This window comes from Pleurodeles waltl, chromosome 5, assembly GCF_031143425.1.
Source record: "Pleurodeles waltl isolate 20211129_DDA chromosome 5, aPleWal1.hap1.20221129, whole genome shotgun sequence".
Taxonomy (NCBI): Eukaryota; Metazoa; Chordata; class Amphibia; order Caudata; family Salamandridae; genus Pleurodeles; species Pleurodeles waltl.
This window is the reverse complement of record NC_090444.1, coordinates 105,690,899-105,714,145: the sequence shown is the minus strand read 5'-3', so window position 1 is coordinate 105,714,145 and position 23,247 is coordinate 105,690,899. Positions and strand designations below refer to the sequence as shown.

The 23,247-nt window shown below is 45.7% G+C and overlaps 1 protein-coding gene across 1 annotated transcript in view; it reads right to left on the bottom strand.

The window, feature by feature from the left end:
* Positions 1-983: 983 nt before the first annotated feature.
* Positions 984-23,247, bottom strand: part of LOC138295429 (cysteine-rich venom protein-like) — a 148,235-nt gene continuing 125,971 nt past the window's right edge. The window contains exons 7-8 of the mRNA XM_069233726.1: positions 21,018-21,106; positions 984-3,814 (exon numbers count right to left, since the gene is read on the bottom strand). Of these exons, the coding sequence (XP_069089827.1) occupies positions 3,705-3,814; positions 21,018-21,106 (199 nt within the window). The 3' untranslated portion in view covers positions 984-3,704. The remainder of the gene's footprint in view (positions 3,815-21,017; positions 21,107-23,247) is intronic.

Genomic DNA, 23,247 nt, shown 5'->3' with positions numbered 1-23,247 from the left:
TGATGAAGATCTTTAAATGGCTCCCAAGTAACAAATGAAAAACTGTCCCTCTAGTCCAAGTCACAAGTGGATTATGGAAACACCCTCTACTCCGGGATCTATAATCAAACTCACTAGAAGAAGACATACCATTCATAACTCTGCAGCTGAACTCATCCTCAACCTCTCACACAGAACTTAAATTGTATCCCACTTCAGTGAACTACACTTGCTTCCAATAGACAAATGTGCTCAATTCAAACTCCTCACACACTTATTTAAGGCACTCCACAACTCAGACCCCACCTACCTGAACAGTTGCATCTCCTTCCACCAACCATCCTGACATCTCCACTCTGCAGGACTCCTATTCCCCAACCTCCCACGCATTCACAGATCTACATCAGGAGGACAAGCATTCTCTTACATCGCTCCTAAAGCATGGAACTACCACCCTACCCAAATCAGAGCCTTCTCCTTTCTTATTGATGTCCATAAGAAGCTGAAGACTTGTCTTTTCAATTAACCAACCTACCATAGGAGGGGCTAGACACCCACACGTTCTCTGCACTAAGTAACCTCGTGGGTGATAGTGCACTTTACTAATACACATAACACAACACAACATAACATAACATAACATGACATAACATAAAGCACTATGCTGAAGTATTTGTGTGATCTGCAAGTCTCATGTTCAAAGCCCAGTATAGGTAGCTTGGCCTTTGTCTCTTATAAGACTGATTAAATATGTGGCGTTAGATTGGGTACTATTGGCACCACGGTGTCCTATCTTTAAAAAATGATGGAGGCTCATCACCCGTATCCACAGACTGTGGCATGCTGTCAAAAGGATATGAATTAAGTTTGTAAGCACTAATGCTTTTTATCATCATAGCATATCATTCTTGTTTCTATAAAAATTAAAAATTACAATGTCACAAGCCTCGGTAGGCCCGTTCTGTTACCATATAAAGAAAACCACTTGCCGACTGAATCAGTTGAGAAACACATATTTATTTAAAAAGAATAATGAAAATATGTTTCAGTTTAAGAAATCACAACCGATATGGCAATTAATACCAATTTTATAAACTCTAAATATTCTGGAATGTAGCTCTTTCTCTGATAACAGGCCAAGAGAAATAAAATAATATTTAGTATATTGCTAAACATACAATAACATTCAGTCTACAACAGCTCGCATAACTGTTGTCAGCCAAAACTCTGATTTGGACATTTGAGTGCATATTTATGAACCTCTAGCGCCACTGGAGCATCACTTTATGTGACGCTCCAGTGGCGCTAACCTCTGCTCCATATTTACAAGGAGGTGTAATGCCACTTTTTATGGCTTTACACCTCCTTGTAAATATGGCCCCCTCCGACCCAGTTATCTGCATCAGAGGGGCGTGCATTGAGTGTTGCTGTGCGCGTGCCACAGCAACACCCATTTCATTTTGAGGCTGCCTCAGATTTACAAGATTTCGTAAACCGGAGGCAGGGCCAAAATCTAACGCCACCCCCAGTGGTGGGGCTAGCAAGGCACAACGAGCAGGAATACTTTTATTCCTCATTGTTTTTTGCTTGTTCTATGCGTGCTGCATTCTGCAGCAGGCGTAGAAAGAGCAAAATGCCAGAAATTATTGTTTATGTGTGGTAAGGCGTCCCTTCCTGCACATAAACAATCATTTGAAAATTATGCTTTGTCACTTCTGAAGTTGCAGAGTGCCATTAGCGATTGTTTATGTGCGGGAAGAGACACCTTCCCGCAAATAGACAATCACACTCTTCAACGCAGACATCCTTGCACAATGGTGCAAGGATGCCTGCGTTGGCGCTGGCAGATCAATTTAACACCAGTGCAGAGGACAACACATGGGTGTGCCGTACTTATTTAAATGGGGCACAACCCTACTTTGTGAAAATGACGGATCGCGGCGCTGTCAATTTGATGCAGCGTCACGCTCCATCATTTTCCCATACATATGGGCCTCAGTCTCAGTAGCGTGAATCATTTTCGTAACTAAAGTTTTTCATATGACATATACACATATATATATTCACGGAAGGTTAAAGTGAAGTGACATTATAGTTAGATTAAAGTGCAGTTATAGTTATGTGCTGGACTGAGACATGAGCTAACATTAAAAAACCCAAACAATTTACATACACCACTTACAGGTTACGCATACTAACTATAATTTGCACCCCATCACGCACTGCTTATGGCGCCACATATTACAACACTGGTGACACGCAAAGTGACATCATTATTCACATCACTGATGAAATGAAAACAACATTGATGACATTGTGCAGTGAGGCTTAGTTGCCGTGTTCTGCATGGATTATGTACTGGGCAGGCATTTGGTCAGGCTCTAAACCTATCCATCAGCAAACACTCAACACACATTCGCGGCCTAAACAAAATCACCATGTGATGCAATATGCCATGTTATAATGAAGGAGAGGGCGTTTTACTACCATTGTAGCCCAAGACAGGAGTAGCCTTATGCCATTAGAACATCTCACCCACTGAGGACAGACTTTTCTGAATTAAAAAAAGTGAAAACAGGAACACAAGCTTTGAAATATTTGAGCAGAAGGGCTATACCACCCATAATTAGGCCTGAGTCGCTTCCATCTCTACAATGGAGGTCTGAATAGTCCAATGTTCTCAAAGACCTTTCACTTGAGAAGCTGCCAAGAAACTCACCCATACTGTTAAGTGTGCTGGAAACTGAGAGATAGTATAAGGTTGAATGTAGTTACAGCACCAAGGGACAGACTTATAAAAAGTGGCGCTGCACGTAGTGCAGCGCCACTTTTCTTGCACCCCTTAGCACCCCCCTAACGCCACCATGTGTGCGCCATATTTAACATGGCGGTAGTCAGGGGTACTAGAGTCATAATTTTTGTCGCTATTCTGGCACTTTGCAGGATTAGCGTAAAAAATGTTGACGCTAATCCTTCAAAGCACCCAGAAGCCCATTGAAAACAATGGGAGCCTCCCTTTAACGCCTGCTCTTAGCAAACATTAAAAAGGCAGATAAAAATGACGCCAAGAAATCTCTTAGATTCTTTGTACCATTTTTACCGCCCCCTTAATTCTTGAACGCCCCCTTTCATACATTATGCCTGGCGCAGGCATAATGTGGTGCAAGGGGTTACAAAGTAAATGTAACCCCTTGGTTTTGGCCTTCCAACGCCATATTAGCATACAAATAAATTACACTAATGTGGCGCTGGAATGGCGCTAGGCCCTATTAAATCTGGGCCAAAATATTTTAGGGTTAGAATAATCCTATTAGAAAACTTGAATGACGGTGACTTTGCAAGTCAATAAAGTAGTAGAGGATGATTAATGGGTGTTGGAGGCATTCTACTCCTCTGACATTTTAATGTTTATACTATGTCCCTTTTTGTTCAGTTTAAAACATTCTACCCTCAGTGGGTGCAACATTGTCACGGTGCTATATCGCTTTTGCTCGGGCTATATTGGCCATTAAATGCCTCCTCTCTCATCACAGGTCGTCACCTGGAGTGCACTCCAGTATTTGGTAACAACCAGCATAACACTCGGCAGTGCACCACAAAGATGTGATAGAGATCACAGAAGTTCTGATAGTAGCCTAGTGAATTTAGTACATGATGCCAAATATGAACAGTAGTGTTGTGACTTATTTTACTCCTCCCCATGTACGTCTTCGGTTCACACAGTGTTAGCCACATGTGCATGTCGCTTGGCATACGGATGATACGCCAGATTGGGAACAATAGTCTTTATAAGAAGGGCACTGATCATTGCCGTCAAGGTATTCGCAACGATTGGCTGAAAAAAAAAAAAAAAAGACCACACAGTTGTCAACAAGAGAAACGTGGGAAGAAAAATTATTTCATAGACGATACAATGTAATATATGTATTTTTGCATCATAGGCAGAGGTGTAATACATATCACTGCATCATAAGAGCCCCCTCCCCCTCCCACACACATCGTCCACATTTCAGCCTTAGGCTTCTGAATATCTATGACATGTGACAAATCTAGGTGATCCTCACCACATTCTGCAGGAGATGATGGTGACATAATTTTGCATTAGGTCACAGAGCACAAGAAGCTGATAAATGTGCGCCAGTTCTTTTAAATAAACTTAGGTCCATATTTAAACTTTTTTGCGCCGCATTTGCGTCAGAAACTGACGCAAATGCGACTCAAAAAAAGAATAAATATGGACCTTAGGATCTATATGATTGGATTAATTGAGCAAATTCTTAAACGCTTTTGCAAAAGCCGGTTAAACTTGAGGTTCACAACATTGTGAATTGCTTCCACCAAGAAGTCTCTATTGTTAGAATCAGGATCTGCGCATCTTTGTGTTATGCTCTGTGTGGGTCTATTTTCAGCTGTCCTCAGCGGGGATGGAGGGTCCCGGATAACTGGTATTCTCACAGAGTGGCTCTGGATGTGGCATTGGACGGTGAATCCCCAAAAGGTCATACATTTCTTAATATTCACAAACATCTTCAACCCCTTTTATCAGATCCATATCTCAGGGATTCGTTTAGCTGGCCTATCATAGAGAGGGCTCTAAGTATGCCTTGGCGTGTAATGGACATGGTCACTGTGAAGGTACATTATTATGGATCCACGAATAGGGCCACCAATGAAGGTATCTTGCTTCTTGCTGCAAGAGATCTTGGACGAGAAATGGAAGATGTCAGAAATGTTTTGACTAATATTTTTGAATAATCACTACAATCGGACAGAGTGGGTGCCCATCATAATTTATTAGAATTCCCCTCGCCACTTCCCTTGCACTTTCCTAGCGATGTTCACCTGTGTAAAGTAATTTGAAAAATGTCTCAAGGGATATGCAGCTTGCCAAACATGCCCTAACTGTACAAAGGCTTTGCGTCGGGTTTCCATCACTTTTTCAATGCAAACCCAACGGTAAATGTTTTTAGGAATTTATAAACCAATGTATATTGGAATTTGCACTAGTTTTTAAGTTCGTTTTTAAGGAAAAGTAACGCAAACCAGTGCAAAGCACTACTTTGCAGTACTCTGCATCAAGGGATGTTCCATGTGTGGTACATGGGTGATCCCGTGCTACCACCCGTGGTTTTTTATGCAAACCCCTATCAACTAACATTAGTAGACAGAGTTTGCACCAAAAAATAACACTGCTAGTTTAATTTCTCCCTTCTTTTCCAACTTTGCATGTGTACTGCACTGTACAGCACACATACAAAGTGGAAAAAGTTTTAAAATTTTTCTAGTCATTATTTTTTACCGGAAGGGTACCCTTCCAGTATTATTTTGCACTGGAAGGGTACCCTTCTAGGGCAAAATCTATGCTCGACTCATGCACACAGACACACACACACACACCCTTGCACTATGGCTCAAAGGTGTGTGCATGTCTCTAGGCAGCAAAATTCTGCACTGGCACCAGGGAGAGGGGAGGAGAGAGCCATATCTCTGTAGATATGACGCTTTCCTGCTTTGCCTCTGTCACTGAATGCGGCACAGAAACATTGGGTACTGCCCTGCATTGCATAGCACATTTGTAAATCTGGACCTAAAACTCCAAACTCTATTTTCCAGGTGTCCCTGTTGCTCTTGGAGACAACATAGGGCCTGATCTAGAACTTGGTGGATGGGTTACTCTGTCATTTCTGTGACGGATATCCCATCTGCCAAAATCTAAACCTAAAAATATAAAATATAATGGGATTTAGATTTTGGCTACCGGGATGTCAGTCACCGTTGTGATGGAGTAACCTGTCCGTTGAGTTCTAAATGAGGACCAAAGTTTCCCTGGTTCTTCTAGGAACACTGGATAGTCCCATGTGGCTAATGAGGAGCAACTGCACATCTTGCACAAGTCAAATTTGGAAATGCCAGGGTGGCCTAACCCTGGTGGGCAGCCCGTTAGCTCACCAGCCTGCGAGGTCATTTAAACTCTATAGGAGGACCACCTACTGTATGTAGATAGCCCCACCTACCATTTTCTCACTTTGATTTTATTTTTCATTAACAAGAACAAATCCTCAAATAGGAGGTTTATTTCTGAAAAGCAAAAAATAGAGGTTCCCTGGGTGCAGGGAATTTTATCTCTGTACTTGCTGGCCATTGATTGTTTCCCCTGCACGGATGCACCATGTTTTGCATGAACACCCTTAGCAGAAACAACAGTGATTGCTACCTTGTCTCAAATAAAGCAGGGCAATTGTCACTGTAACCCGGAGGCCCAGGTTTGGATGGGTCATCATGTTATGAGGATTAGTCAGTGGAGCCAGTGGAAACCCAGTAGCTTCCACAACTTTAAAGGTGTGTGTGTGGGGGGTGGGGTGGAGGATTTTTGTCCCCGAAAGGGGCAGTCATCTTTTATTGGTGGACACCCACCATCTACCAGTCTCTAAATTGTCCCATAACTCACTGTTTTGGCAGCAGTTTAATTTCTGTACCAAAAGCTCATTGAAAACAAGAGGGCTATTAAATAAAGCAGTGTTCCAAATGAGTCAGACAATGAGATGACAATAGTGTTGATTTCATTTAAAGCTAAATAAAATGAAAGAGGAGACTAGAAAAGGGGGTAGGGGACTTTCTCAGAGACCTTTTGCTGTTGCAACAGAAAAAAAACTAGAGTGGGAGTGCAAATAAATATGTAGATTTAAAGTATTGGCGGCTATTGATGACTGGAAACAATGAGTTGAATCCGAAGGAAAGGAAGAAGAAGGGGAATGGGACCGGGAAGGGGGAAGGGGAAGAAAAGGAAAAGGAAAGGAAAAGTGTTAAACTTGACAGCCTTAGGGTGGTCACCCCTAACTTTTTGCCTGCCTCCCTCCACTTTTTGGAGACTGTTTTGCTGGTTTTAGGACTCTGCGCACTTTACCACTGCTAACCAGTGCTAAAGTGCATACGCTCTCTCCCTTAAAACATGGTGACATTGGTTCATACCCCAATGGCTTATTTAATCTACTTGTAAGTCCCCAGTAAAGTGCACTACATGTGCCCAGGGCCTGTAGATTAAATGCTACTAGTGGGCCTGCAGCACTGATTGTGCCACCCACATAGGTAGCCCCTTAACCATGCCTCAGACCTGCCAGTGCAAGGCCTGTGTGTGCAGTTTCACTGCCACTTCGACTTGGCGTTTAAAACTACTTGCCAAGCCTTAAAATCCCCCTTTTCTACATATAAGTCACCCTAAGGTAGGCCCAAAGTAACCCATAGGGCAGAGTGCTATGTAGGTAAAAAGCAGGACATATACCTGTGTAGTTTGTATGTCCTGGTAGTGAAGAACTCCTACATTCGTTTTACATTGCTGTGAGGCCTGCTCATTTCATAGGCTAACATTAGGGCTATCCTCATATACTGTTTGCGTGGTAGATTCGGATCTTAAAGGAGTAACAAGGTCATATTTAGTATGACCAGAATGGTAATACAAAATCCTGCTGACTGGGGAAGTTGGAATTAATATTACTATTTTTAATAATGGCCCTTTTAGAAAGTGAGCATTTCTCTGCACTTAAATCCTTCTGTGCCTTACAATCCACGTCTGGCTGGGTTACTTGACAGCTCCCTTGTGCATTTCACTCAAACAACCCCAAACACAGAATGCTCAGTCACACCTGCACACATCTGCATACTGAATGGGTCTTTCTGGGCTTGGATGGTGGAGGGCCTGACACTTACATTTGAAAGGGCAGTGGCCTGCCCTCAGACAATGGACTGCTAAACCCCCTACTGGGACCCTGGCAGACAGGATGTAATTACAAGGGGACGTGGTGCGCTTCTAAGCCACTCTCTAAAGTCTCCCCCAATTCAAAGGCACATTTGGGTATTTAAACAGGGTCTCTGGCCCTACCAACTCAGACACTTCTGGACAAGATACCACTGGTGAAGAAACTCTGAACCAGAACCTGCAACCTGCCAAGAGGAACTGCCTGGCTGCCCAAAGGACTCACCTGACTGTTTTTCTGCAAAGGACTGCTGCCCTGCTATTGCCCTGCTGCCTTGTTGCCCCCTGGCTCTGCTGAGAAGTGCTCTCCAAGGGTTTGGATAGAGCTTGCCTCCTGTTCCTTGAATTCTCAGGACCAAAAAGAGTCCATCCTGCAAAGAACTCCTTGTGTGGCGCAAATTTGATGCACAGCCTGCCAGAAACGATGCACAGCCTGCATCGCGGTGAGAAAATCACCAAATACAGAACCGGAACGACGCAGCCCGGCTCCCTGAGAGGAGATCGACGCAGCACCAGCGTTGCAACTGGAACTTCGACGCACAGCCCACTTGATCGACGCATAGCCGAGCTGGAATGACGCAGCCCGACTTCCTGTGAGAAGAGTTGTCGCAGTGCCTGCCGTGCGACAGAAATTTCCCTGCATCGCTGTAGGAAGTTGGCTCCGTATATACTATCTCAAAGTGAGCGATAGTGTGCACAGAGTCCAAGGGTTCCCCTTAGAGGTTGATAGTGAAAAAATTAGATAATACACTAATGCTCTATTTTGTGGTAGTGTGGTCGAGCAGTAGGCGTATCAGAGGGTAGTGTTAAGCATTTTTTGATCAGATCAACAAACGGAGGGATATGGAGGAATAATGGTCCAGTGTATGACCTCCCTTATTAAATACTATACATCACACATCAAAATACACTGTTCCAAAAAGAAAGAAAGATGGAGAAGTCCTAATTCTAGGAGCAAGAATCCTCACACACCCTAATGGGTGTCATGCTTCATTATCGGAATTGCTCCTTGTCAGACCGGCGACCATTTTTACAACCTATTGTACGAGAGTCAGCCACCTACCTGAAGGACACCAAAGATGTCCTTAACTTGATAGAGACTATCATCTTAACTGTTTATGTATATGCCCTCATCATTCTTGATGTGGAAGCTCTGTACACGAACATACCACAAGAAGCCACGTAGTCGAATCTGCTCTTTTGTCTACTAATTGGGAATCAGCTACTCCTGTCCATTTTATAATGCACTGTGCCACCCAAGCCATGACAGAGAACATTTTTCAATTTGAAGATCTACTTTTCCACCAGATACGTGGCACGTCGATGGGGAGCACCTTTGCCCCCAGTTTGGCCTGCCTATACATGTACGATTTTGAAAAGCGATTCGTTTTGCCCCACACCAACCCTTTTCATGATAACATTAAATTGTGGCGATGGTATATAGACGACATTTTGATCATCTGGCAGGGTGCACTTTCTGAGATCGATGTATTTAGGGCATGGGTTAACAGTTTAGATCCCTTTTTGAGGTTTACATCCTCGGTGTCCACTATCAAGATCCCATTTTTTGATCTATTGATTGGCATTGATGATGGCAAACTCGTGACTATTACTTATCACAAAACCACTGATCGCAACAGCCTATTACTGTATGAAAGCCATCATCCTAGAGCATTACGAGATAATCTGCCAGTTCCTTCGACTACTTCGGAATTGCAGTAGCATACATACATTTAATACTCAAGCCAAGGTTCTTTCTAATAAATTGAGTGACCGTCACTACCCAGTTCACGTGGTCAATACAGCTTACAAGCAGGCCAAACATTGTAACCGGGACGCACTATTGCTAACGGCTCCTCGACCTACAGGTGTTGGGGACTTACGCTTCTGGAGTGAGGCTGGAGTTCCTTTGAAGATGGTTTCTTTGTTGCTGTTTGGACAGAGCAGCTGTCCACAGGACTTTGATGGTCCTTTGGGTGCAGGTCAGTCCTCAGAGTTCTCAGAGGTCGCTGGTCACTGGTCCCGCTGGATGCGTCGCTGTGCAGGTTCTTTGAGTCTGCCTTCACCCTGCACTGGAAGCCAAGAAGAAATCTCCTATGGGTCGACGGAATCTTCCCCCTGCCAATGCAGGCACCAAATTTCTGCATCACCGGCCCTCTGGGTCCCCTCTCATCTTGACGAGCATGGTCCCTGGAACACAGAAGCTGGATCCAAGTGTCGCCGACAGTCCAGTGGCCCTTCTGTCCAAATTTGGTGGAGGTAAGTCCTTGCTCCCCCACGCCAGACAGTAATCCTGTGTGTTGCGTGATCTGCAGCTGCTCGGGATTCTGTGCACTTTTGCAAGACTTCCTTTGTGCACAGCCTAGCCCAGGTCCCCAGCACTCTGTCCTCCATTGCCCAACTCGCTGAGTTGGACTCTGACTTCGTGGGACCCTCTTTTGTTGTGCTGAGTAAACCCTCGTGCTCAGATCTTCTGAATGCCTGTTCAGGTGCTTCTGAGGGTGCTGCCTGCTTCTGCATGGGCTCTCCGTATTGCTGAGCGCCCCGTCTGTCTCCTCCTCCAAGGGGCGACCTCCTGGTCCTTCCTGGGCCCTGGCAGCACCCAAAACCTTCAACCGTGACTCTTGCAGCTAGCAAGGCTTGTTTGCAGTCTTTCTGCGTAGAAGCATCTCTGCATCCTCCAGTACACCGTGGAAATCTTCTGACCAAAGGAGAAGTTCCTGGCACCTTCTGTTGTTGCAGAATCTTTGGCTTCTTCCACTCAGAGGCAGCCCTTTTGCACCTTCACCCGGGGTTTAGTGGGCTCCTGCCCCCCCTGGACACTTGCGTGACTCTTGGACTTGGTCCCCTTCCTTTGCAGGTCCTCAGGTCCAGGAATCCGTCTTCAGTGCTTTGCAGTCAGTTGTTGCCTTTGCAGAATCCCCCATGTTGACTTTACTGTCTTTCTGGGGTAGTAGGATAACTTTACTCCTACTTTTCAGGGTCTTGGGGTGGGGTATCTTGGACACCCCTAGTGTTTTCTTACACTCTCAGCGACCCTCTACACACTACACTAGGCCTGGGGTCCATTTGTGATTCGCATTCTACTTTTGGAGTGTATGGTTTGTGTTGCCCCTAGGCCTATTGACTCCTATTGCATTCTATTGTGTTCTACAGTGTTTGTACTACTTTTCTAACTGTTTACTTACCTGATTTTGGTTTGTGTGTATATTTTGTGTATTTTACTTACCTCCTCTGAGATACTTTTGGCATATTGTCACTAAAATAAAGTACCTTTATTTTTGGTAACTCTGAGTATTGTGTTTCTTATGATATAGTGCTATATGATACAAGTGGTATAGTAGGAGCTTTGCATGTCTCCTAGTTCAGCCTAAGCTGCTCTGCTATAGCTACCTCTATCAGCCTAAGCTGCTAGAACACTACTAATCTACTAATAAGGGATAACTGGACCAGGCACAAGGTGTAAGTACCACAAGGTGCCCACTATAAGCCAGGCCAGCCTCCTACACCTAGCACTAGTAGTTGGGATGGTATACAGTGGGTATCTCTAAGATGCCCTCTGTGTAAATTTCTCAATAAATCCCACACTGGCATCAGTGTGGATTTATTGTGCTGAGAAGTTTGATACCAAACTTCCCAGTATTCAGTGTAGCCACTATGGAACTGTGGAGTTCGTGTTTGACAAACTCCCAGACCATATACTCTTTATGGCTACCCTGCACTTACAATGTCTAAGAATTTGCTTAGACACTGTAGGGGCGTAGTGCTCATGCAGCTATGCCCTCACCTGTGGTATAGTGCACCCTGCCTTAGGCCTCTAAGGCCTGATAGAGGGGTGACTAACCTATGCCACAGGCAGTGGGTTGTGGGCATGGCACTCTGAGAGGAGTGCCATGTTGACTTTGACTTTTTCTCCCCACCAGCACACACAAGCTGTGAGGCAGTGTGCATGTGCTGAGTGATGGGTCCCCAGGGTGGCATAATACATGCTGCAGCCCTTAGAGACCTTCCCTGGCCACAGTGCCCTTGGTACCAGGGGTACCATTTAAAAGGGAATTATCTGTGTGCCAGGGCTGTGCCAATTGTGAAGACAAAGGCACAGTTTAGGGAAAGAACACTGGTGCTGGGGCCTGGTTAGCAGGGTCCCAGCACACTTTCAATCATAACTAGTATCACCAAAGGGCAAAAAGTTAGGAGGTAACCATGCCAAGAGAGGCATTTTCCTACAATCACCCAACAGATCGACGCAGCTCCCGTGACTTCATCCTGCACGCCCAGGATTTCTCTGCATCGTCCCCATGGGCGTCCGAATAACCCGTAAACCAAAGAGGATCCAAGCCAGCATGCCGGAAATCGACACAAAGCCTTCCCTGCATGGACAATTATCGACGCATCATCTGTGTGAGCCTGAAGAAACCGACGCACACCTCCCCAATTTCCACGCTTCTCCTCCTCTGCTGTTCCTTGCGGAGAATTTGAACGCAAACCAGGTACTTTGTGCTTGCAAGATACACTTGTTGAAGACTCTTTATTATCATTTTCTAAAGTGATATCTCAACGTATACTTATCAACCCTTGATAGTTTTGACCTGCATTTAACCAGATAAATTATATATATTTTTCTAAACACTGTGTGGTGTATGTTTGTGGTGTTCTACTGTGTTATTGCATGATTTATTGAACAAATACTTTACACATTGCCTTCTAAGTTAAGCCTTGCTCAGTGCCAAGCTACCAGAGAGTGGGCACAGGATAATTTGGATTGTGTGTGACTTACCCTGACTAGAGTGAGGTTCCTTGCTTGGGCAGGGGGTAACCTGACTGCAAACCAAAGACCCCATTTCTAACATTGGTGATCAGCGGTGAGGATAGGACTTGTATTTGTGCAGTGACAGACAATAGCTAAGTGTACACTACCCACCCACAGTTGAAGGTCAACTTTTTTAAAATCTTTTTCTGCAATTTCGTTTTCTGCCTGACATTTTTAACTAAATCCTCATTCAATATGTCTCTGGCTGGGTCTCAAGCAGGAGCTGAAGATTTTGACCTAGCCATGCTGGAGACATACACTGTTAAACAGCTGAAGGGGTTATGTAAGGGGATGGGAGTTCCTACCCAGGGTGCCTCCAGAAGGGAGGAATACCAAAAGGCCCTGAGGGCCTGAGCAGAAGCCCATTCAGATGAAAATGTTGAGGAGGAGGATCCAGAGGATGGACTCTCAGATGATTTTTTGACAGTAGTGGGGGATGTCACCCCTGAAATTGTGCCCCCTGCAAAACCAGGGAGCAGTGTCTCTAGTCATGGCCTGACCTCAGAGGAAAGGAGGGAAGAAAGGGAATTTCAACCACAAATGGCAAGGTTAAAAATTGAAGCTCAACAGAAGGAGAGGAGGTCAGAGAGAGAAGCCAAACAAATTGCAGCTGAGAAAGCATTGGCTGAAAATAAACTTTTGTTGGCTCATGAACTGAGTTTCAAAGAGCTGGATATCAAGGCGAGGGAGTCTGAGTCCAGCAGTGATGGTGGCAGCATACATGCAGGACCAACTGCGGAAAGGAAGGTTCGTATACCCAAAATGGAGGTGGCAAGTTATGTGGTGGGAGATGACATTGATAAGTGGTTGGCTGCTTATGAAGTTGCACTAAGGGCTCACGGGGTCTCTGAAGAACAATGGGGGGCGGCCTTGTGGTGGTATGTACCAGTAGTGGGGAGGGACACACTTCTTACACCGGATCCAAAAGATCAAAATGTATATGCCCCCATGAAAACCGCTTTACTTGCCAAGTTTGCGTTGATGCCTGAGAAATACCGTCAGAGGTTCAGGAACAGCACCAAACTCTCCACGCAAACTTGGGTAGACTTTTTTGATTTTTCTAGTAAGGCACTGAATGTATGGGTGCGGGCAGCAAAGTAAATGATTACACAGGGTTATATCATTTGATTCTGAGAGAGCAAATGCTCAGTATTTGTTTTACAGAGTTGCGCCAGCACTTAGTAGACGGTAAGGTGACTGATCCTAGGAAGTTTGCTGAGGAGGCAGACCTCTGGGCAAGCATCAGAGTGTCCAAGAAGGTATCTTGGGGAGACACCCACAAAGGTGGTCGGGGTTCCTATCAGAAGAAAGAGGGGGGAGAAAAACTTAAAAACAAGGAGTTCTCAAAAGCCCCCCAAAACTATTCCCAGTGCGTTGGTGGTACCCAGTCCCAGCCTGAGTCTGAGAAGAGGCCAGGATTCCTGGACAAGAAAAAAGGGAAGTTCTTCCCCAAATGCTTAGAGTGCTTCAAGTTTGGACACTCTAAGGGTGACTCCCAGTGTCCCAAGCGGGCACAGCCCACCACTGGAGGGCAGACACCTGGGTTGGCTAGTGTAGAGCTCAAGGGGGCGATGGTCTCTGTTAGCTTGGGGGAACAGATAGAGGTATCACTAGTGTCCCTGGGAGATAAGGAAATGGTGCCAAAAGCCCACATGCTTGCCAATACTTCAAAGTATAGGCAGTGGATCACCATTGATTGGCAAAGGGTGGAGAGTCTGCGTGACATAGGAGCCAGAATGACTACTGTCAGGGGTCAGCTGATGTCAGCAGAGCAAGTCATCCCTAATTCATTCCACCAGTTTATAGTCGCTGACAATCGCGAGAGCCACCTACCGGTAGCTGTGGTTCCCTTTGATGGAGTAGTGGTCTCTGGTACTCTAAAAGTAGCTGTGAGTCCAGCCATGCCTGTAGATTGTCTATTAGGCAATGATCTTGAGCACACTGCCTGGAAGGAGGTAGAGCTCAGATCCCACCTGGGGATGTTAGGTTTGCCTGAATGGGTCTGCATGACCCAAGGTCCATGGCTGCCTGGGAAGGGAGACAAGGGCATCTGGAGCCTGGACAATGGCCCAGACAGCTGCACGGAGGAAGGGCAAGGGGCACGGAAAACCGGCCTCAGATATTCCCACGGTGGTTGACAGGGTCCCAGAAGAGGAGGCTTCTGAGCCAACTGGGGAGGATATTGCCGATCTGGGTAACATGCCTGAGCTTGCTGGCTGGCAAGTAGAAGGTGGGCCAACCAGGGAGGAATTCTGCAAAGCACAGAAGGATGTCCCACTTTTGAGGGTCTGAGGCAGCAGGCCTCAGCCCAAGCAGCAGGTGAAGCCTCTGGTGATCACCACATATATTGGGAGAATGATCTCCTCTACAGTTAGCCTAAGGTACTGTCCCCCAGTGTTACAGGGCCTCCCTACTGGGCCTGGCGCATGACATCCCCCTGGCAGGACATTTGAGCAAGACAAGACCTTTGCCAGGCTTGTCACCCACTTCTAAGGGCCTCAAATGAGAGAAGCCTTAGATGCATTCTGTAGGTCCTGCCCAACTTGCTAGGCTAGTGGGAAGACAGGGAAAAGGCTTAAGGACGCCCGATCCCACTCCCCGTTGTTGGCACCCCCTTCAAAAGGGTGGGCATCAACGTCATTGGTCCCTTGGACCCCAAAACAGCCCTAGCCAACAGGTTTATCCTGGTTTGGGTGGACCATGCCACCCTCTGTCCAGAGGCAATCCCTCTAAGGACAGTGACTGCATCGGTGGTGACCAGAGCTCTGATGGGGATATTTACCCATGTGCGGTTCCCAAAGGAGGTGGTGTCTGACAGAGGCACCAACTTCATGTCAGCATACATGAAGTCCATGTGGGAGGAGTGTGGGGTAACCTACCAGTTTACCACCCCTTCTCATCCTCAAACCAATGGGCTTGTTAAGAAATTCAACAAGACCCTGAATGGCATGATCACTGGCCTACCTGAGGCCATGAGGCGTAAGTGGGATGTCTTCTTGCCATGCCTTCTCTTTGCTTACAGGGAGGTGCCCCAGAAAGGGGTGGGGGTCCGCCCCTTTGAACTTCTCTATGGTTACCCTGTCAGGAGACCACTTAGCATAGTGAACGAGGGATGGGAGAAAGCTCCCAAGAAACCTCCCCAGGAAGTGGTCAGTTATATGCTGGCCCTCTGCAACCAGTCAAAGCGTTTCTGGAAACAGGCCAAGAGCAACCTTGAGGCCTGTCAAGAGGTGATGAAGGAGTGGTATGACCAGAAGGCCACTCTGGTAGAATTTTCACCTGGAGAGAAGGTATGGGTGATGGAGCCAGTAGAGCCTATAGCTCTCCAGGACCACTGGACCGGCCCATTCGAAGTCAAGGAGCGAAAGGGGGAGGTCACTTACCTAGTGGACCTCAAGACCCCTAGAAACCCCCTAAGGATTCTCCACCACAACAGGCTGAAGCCTCATTTTGAGAGGTCTGACATCAGTATGCTTCTTGTGACAGATGAGGGCATGGAAGAGGAGAGTGAGCCTCTCCCCGACCTCCTCTCTGCCAAGGAAGGTGATGGGTCAGTGGAGGGGGTTATTCTCTCTGACTCCCTGACTTCAGATCAGAGAGGAGACTGCAACGAGTTGTTGGAGCAGTTCTCTTCCCTGTTCTCCCTCACTCCTTAACTCGCACACTTGTGTGTCCATGACATTGATACAGGAGACAGTCCACCTGTAAAGAATAACATTTACAGGGTGTCAGACAAAGTGAGGTTCAGCATCAAGGATGAAGGTTCCAAGATGCTGGCTCTTGGGGTGATAGAGAAGTCCAGCAGTCCCTGGTCCAGCCCAGTGGTGTTGGTTCCCAAGGCTGCTGCCCCCGGTGCCAAGCCAGAACGTAGGTTCTGCGTGGACTACTGGGGTCTCAACTCTTTCACGAAGACAGATGCTCACCCCATCCCCAGAGCTGATGAGCTCGTAGACAGGCTTGACGCTGCCAAGTTTGTTAGTACCTTTGACCTCACTTCAGGGTACTGGCAGATCGCCTTGACTAAAGGGGCTCAAGACAGATCCATTTTACTCCTGAGGGCCATTCCCAGTTCAGAGTAATGCCCTTTGGATTGAAAAATGCCCCCGCTACCTTCCAACGGTTGGTTAACGGGGTCCTAGCTGGCAAGGATGCCTTTTGCGCAGCCTACCTAGACGACATTGCTGTCTATAGTCCCAGCTGGGAGGAACACATGCTCCACCTTAAGGAAGTGCTTTAGGCCCTGCAACAGGCAGGCCTGACCATCAAGGCCAGTAAGTGCCAGATTGGGCAGGGTTCTGTGGTGTACCTGGGACACCTAGTAGGTGGTGGCAAGGTGCAGCCTCTCTAGACCAAGATTGAAACTATCAAGACCTGGCAACCACCTAGAACCCAAACAGAGGTGAGAGGCTTCTTAGGCCTCACAGGATATTACCACAGATTCGTTAAGGGATATGGCACTGTAGTAGCCCACTTAACAGAACTGACATCCAAGAAACAACCTAGATGGGTGAATTGGACAGAGACTTGTGAGAAAGCCTTTGACTTCCAGAAGGAAGCCTTGTGCACGGCCCCCGTGCTCAAGGCACCTGACTACTCCAAGGAGCTTATTGTGCAGACAGACGCTTCAGAGCATGGCATAGGGGTGGTTCTAGTACAGATAAATCAGGAGGACCTAGACCAACCGGTGATCTTTATTAGGAGAACGCTATTACTACGGGAACAGAGGAGGAGTGCTATTGAGAGAGAAGCATTTGCTGTGGTCTGGGCACTGAAGAAGGTGAGACAATGCCTGTTTGGGACTCACTTCCGGGTTCAGACAGACCACAGGGCCCTCAGATGGCTCATGCAGATGAGGGGGGAGAAACCTAAACTCTTGAGGTGGTCCATTTCCCTACAGGGGATGGACTTTTCGGTGGAGCATCGCCCGGGGATTGACCACGCCAACGCTGATGGTCTCTCCAGATATTTCCGCCTTAGCGATGAGAGCTCCCAGGAGGTTGAGTAGCTCTCCCCACTTTCAGCTGGGGTGCACATGTTAGACCTGACAGCCTTAGGGTGGTCACCCCTAACTTTTTGCCTGCCTCCCTCCACTTTCTGGACATAGTTTTTGCTGGTTTTAGGACTCTGCACTCTGTACCACTGCTAACCAGTGTAAAGTGCATATGCTCTCTCCCTTAAAACATGGTGACATTGGTTCATACCCAATTGGCTTGTTTAATCTACTTGTAAGTCCCCAGTAAAGTGCACTACATGTGCCCAGGGCCTGTAGATTAAATGCTACTAGTGGGCCTGCAGCACTGATTATGCCACCCACATAGGTAGCCCCTTAAGCATGCCTCAGGCCTGCCAGTGCAAGGCCTGTGTGTGCAGTTACACTGCCACTTCGACTTGGCGTTTAAAACTACTTGCCAAGCCTTAAACTCCCCTTTTTCTACATATAAGTCAACCCTAGGGTAGGCCCTAAGTAACCCATAGGACAGGGTGCTATGTAGGTAAAAGGCAGGACATATACCTGTGTAGTTTATATGTGCTGGTAGTGTAGAACTCCTAAGTTCGTTTTACACTGCTGTGAGGCCTGCTCCTTTCATAGGTTAACATTAGGCCTACCCTCATATACTGTTTGAGTGGTAGATTCGGATCTGAAAGGAGTAAGAAGGTCAAATTTAGCATGGCCAGAATGGTAAAACAATGTCCTGCTCACTGGTGAAGTTGGTTTTAATATTACTATTTTACAAATGCCACTTTTAGAAAGTGAGCATTTCTCTGCACTTAAATCCTTCAGTGCCTTACAGTCCACATCTGGCTGGGTTACTTGACAGCTCCCTTGTGCATTTCACTCAGACAACCCCAAACACAGGATGCTCAGTCACGCCTGCACACATCTGCATACTGAATAGGTCTTATGGGGCTGGGAGAGTGGAGGGTCTGACACTTACATTTGAAAGGACAGTGGCCTGCCCTCACGCAATGGACTGCCAAATCCCCTACTGGGACCCTTGCAGACACGATGGAACTGAAAGGGCACCCAGTGCACTTCTAAGCCACTTTTTGAAGTCTCCCCCACTTCTGGACAAGATGCCACTGGTGAAGAAACTGTGAACCATAACCTGCAACCTGCCAAGAGGAACTGCCTGGCTGCCCAAAAGACTCACCTGACTGCTTTTCTGCAAAGGACTGCTGCCCTGCTGTTGCCCTTCTGTTTTGCTGCCATCTGGCTCTGCTGAGAAGTGGTCTCCAAGGGCCTGGATAGAGCTTGCCTCCTATTCCTTGAAGTCTCAGGACCTAAAAGACTTCATCCTGCAAAGAAATCCTTGTGAGGTGAAAATTTGACGCACAGCCTGCCAGAAATGACGCACAGCCTGCATCGCAGTGAGAAAATCACCTCACGCCGAACCGGAACGATGCAGCCTGGCTCCCCGAGAGGAGGTTGGCGCAGTGCCAGTGTTGCCACCGGAACTTCGCCGCACAGGCCACTGGATCGACACATAGCTGTGCTGGAACGATGCAACCTGACTTCCTGCGAGAAGAATCGATGCAGCGCCTGCCGTGCAACAGAAATTTCCCCACATTGCCCACTGGATTGACGCAGCTCCTGTGACTTCATCCTGCATGCCCAGGATTTCTCTGCATTGTCCCTCGGACCTCCGAATACCGGCAACCCGAAGAGGGTCCAAGCCAGCACACCGGAAATCAATGCAAAGCCTTCCATGTGGAAAATTATTGACGCATCATCTGTGTGAGCCCGGAGAAACCGACGCACACCTCCCCGTTTTCTACGCATGTCCTCCTCTGCGGTCCCTTGCGGAGAATTTGAATGCAAACCAGGTACTTTGTGCTTGCAAGAGACACTTGTTGCTTTTTACAGACTAACAACTCTTTTTATAATTTTCTAAAGTGATATCTCAACGTATACTTATCAAATCTTGATCGTTTTGACCTGCATTTAACCAGATAAATATTACATATATTTATTTTCTAAACACTGTGTGGTGTATTTTTGTGGTGTTATACTGAGTTTTTGCATGATTTGTTGCACAAATACTTTACACATTGCCTTCTAAGTTAAGCCTGACTGCTCAGTGCCAAGCTACCAGAGGGGGGGGCACCGGATAATTTGGATTGGGTGTGACTTACCCTGACTAGAGTGAGGGTCCTTGCTTGGACAGGGGGTAACCTGACTGCAAACCAAATACCCAATTTCTAACTAACAAAAAGGAAAAGGAAAACAAAAAGGGAAGGAAGGATTTCTGTTTTCATATTATTTGCTCCAGTCTGATCTTGATGTTAAATGGACATAGAATATGAAAAGATAACAGGAAACAGCCTAAGGGGTGGCATTAGAGTTGGGCAGATTTGGGAGATCTACCAATAAATGGTGGATGTCCCATCTGTTGCATTAGGACTGCAGTGAGGTCCATTTTGGTGGCAGTCCCTTATCTGCTAAACTCTAAGGGGCAGATTTAAGAGCCCCTAGCACCTCCTTGTGGCACATTAGTGTCATTTTTTTTTTACACTAATAATGGCCAACAAGCCCTAAATCGCTACACCAAATTTACAAAGTGGCGCAATGCATGCATTGCGCCACTTTGTAACCCTTTGCGCTACATTATGCCTATGCTAGGCATAATGTATGCAAAGTGGATGTTTCTCCGTTAGGGGGGCCGAAAAAAATCTAGAAGATTTCTTTGCGTCATTTTTTTCTGCACTTTTAACACCTGCTCATAGTAGGTGTTAAAAGGATGCACACCTTTGTTTACAATGGGCCTCAATGGGCGTTGGAGGATTAGGATCACAATTTTTGACACTATTCGTGCAAAGCTCCGAACGAACATCAAAAATTCTGACACTAGTTCCCTAACTACTGCCATGGTGCACTGTACTTTAAATATGGCCCACATATGGTGGCATTGGGGGGGCACTAACGGGCACAAGAAAAGTGGTGCTGCAGTAGGTGCAGCTCCACTTTTCATAAATCTGCCCCCAAATAAGGCCCTAAACTAGACAAATGCAGTAACTCAATAGTCTCATGGTGTAATCACTGACTGGCTGAAAAACAGATTAGGAATTACCAACGGATCACTCAGGTCTACAAATCAAAGTAAAAGGGAACGCATACAGATCACAGAATACAACGGAGAAATTGATTTGGGCCTCCTAAGACCATTTCCTTCAAGACTGGCCAATATGCCATTCAGAAAGGGCAATGTAGACTCCGGAGACTCTGCCATTTGGTACAAATATACTTTAAGAGACAGAAATAATTTCGGCAGACATTGGAATTGTTCTAGAATGGAACAGAACCACTTCAAAAGAAAATGCGCATAAAAAATACAATAGGTCCCAAAAGGAAATGGTAAATAATGAGTTAATCCACCCAGTTAACGTTTGCTTGTATTCCTTCCTTAGTGCAGACATATTTCAAAACTTTATTGAATGTTCAGATCTGGAAAGCTGAAAATGTAATTGAAATATACTCACTACAAAGTTTGTCATCACAATGTTGTGGACATTTGCCACATGGGGTGCCTTGCTCGTATGGTTTAGTGATAACCTGGCCAATGTTTCCCCTGCAATATTATGAAAACAAATATTTTTTTACTGGATATTTTAACATAGTTTTTTATATTGCTGCATAGAAATATTAGCATGATTAGAGATTACAGACAGCAAGGGAGCAAAACAGCAGTATTGCAAACGCCATGCAAGGAGCACACTCTCAAATTTAAGTACACGACAAGAAAGAAATAGTGAAGTTTTCAACAATTATTTTTGAGGTGTAGTAGGCCACCCACAGTATGCATTTATGACATGATTGAATCGCTGTTTGCAGAGCAGCTAGAGCAGTGTTGTGGGACCACTGAAATTGGGTACGATAATTGCCCTGAGAGTGAGTTTTAGGAGCTGTTGTGCAGATGTAGTAGAGGCTACTTCCTTGTCTTCACACCAGCCAAATGCAGACCATTTGATTCACCTTTCTGGCCCACACCACAAGGCCTTTTCTGTGAGTATGTGTGAATGTCTAAGAATGCAATTGTGACTTCTGAATCCCCAGACGTATGTCACACTTACTTAAGAAAATCAGTTTCTTGAAGTAACCAAGTTCTAATTAAAATGAGGCCGATTCACTCAAGAAATTATGAATAAGGGGAGTAGTAACACAGAAGTACTCTTTCACGCACTGTTACATGCCTTTGTGAATCGGCTCTAAAGCACCCAAGTAAATAAATGTTTGAAGAGAGCATTATTTGTTCTATTTGTCCAACCTTTTATAACTATGCCAGGGATACTCCCATTTTATTCTAATTTTAGAAGTATTGAGAACATAAAAGAGTACTACAGAAGTACTACTTCATATACTCCAAAATACCATTTTGAATGGGCCCCTATGTGTCTGAAATTGATGACTAGGACTGACACATCATCAAAATAGGTCCACAGAATTGCCTAGGATCCTACGGATTGGGGTGCCAGTAGTAGGCTATTTCTGGAGGAGGTATTCTCCTAAGCATGCACTACTTGAGTTGCATTCATCAAACTCATAAAGTGAGAGAGGGTGGAAAGAACTGCCAGGGACAAAAGCTTACATGATATAGAACCTGAGTTGGAGTTACTGGTTCCAGAATTTCTCTAGTAGACCTGACTTCTGTTAAAGGAAGTCCTTAAAATTAGAGTTCTCTCATTAGTTTAAGGAGACAGTGTGGAGGCAATTCAGCCTAAAAGCAGCAAATCTGTGCCCATAAATGTATGCTTTCGTACAGATCCAGAGTAATAGCTTATTGTATTCACAAACACTCCCAGTAGCACACCTGGAAAACTGGTATGTTGAGGTTTCCAGGCAAATTACTGGGAATTTCAAGTACAATATTTCCTGAGGTCCTATTCCAGCTGTGCTTAATTGTACATGGCATTCAATTACTCTAAGGTTCAATGGAGCCAACTGTGCATACATCCATTTTTCCTTCTTTTTGATCTCTGCTGTTAACATTTTCCCCATTAAAAAAGAAGAGGATAAATGTTTAGCATTCTGCACCCCTCGCCCTTTTGTGTGTAAGATATTTTGCAGAGTATGCAGAGGTCAGAAACAAGCTGTCTAGCATGAAACACTTTGACACCGCCACCTGTGAAGAAAAGGTAATAACTTCTGCTGACGTTTGGGTTCCCAAAAGTGAGGGACTAGTTTATGAACATTTTACAAAAAGGCAAACTTTTAAACCATCTTACAGGCCACCTGATACAGTCATTGTGGTAAAAGACAACAGAATTTTCACTATGCCTCCTTTGTCTGGTTCAAGGCCCATTCTCAACAGCATACCATCTGGGACACCAAAAAGTAGAACCTTTCAACTATTAACACTATCATGGGAAAAGCACCCACGAAGTGTGACTAAATGGCCTTCTGGGTTGCTTGTCAGACCAACCACTTGGAAGCAGTGTATCTGTACACCACATCACAAACATAGAATACTGACTAGGTGTCTTCTTCTTGGGATGGTACCACCCTTAGAGAAAATAACAACTAGGAAAGCATATTTGCATGCATTACACCAGCACAAATGGTACACCTTCATTGGAAGTTCTCCATGACATACCGAAACAGGTATAGATTGAGACACAGAGCTGCACCAGCTCTGGACTTCGGAATGAAGTTATTGAGGAACTTTTCTACAATTTCTTCTATTATCCTAAGCAACTGTAATGGAGACGCTTC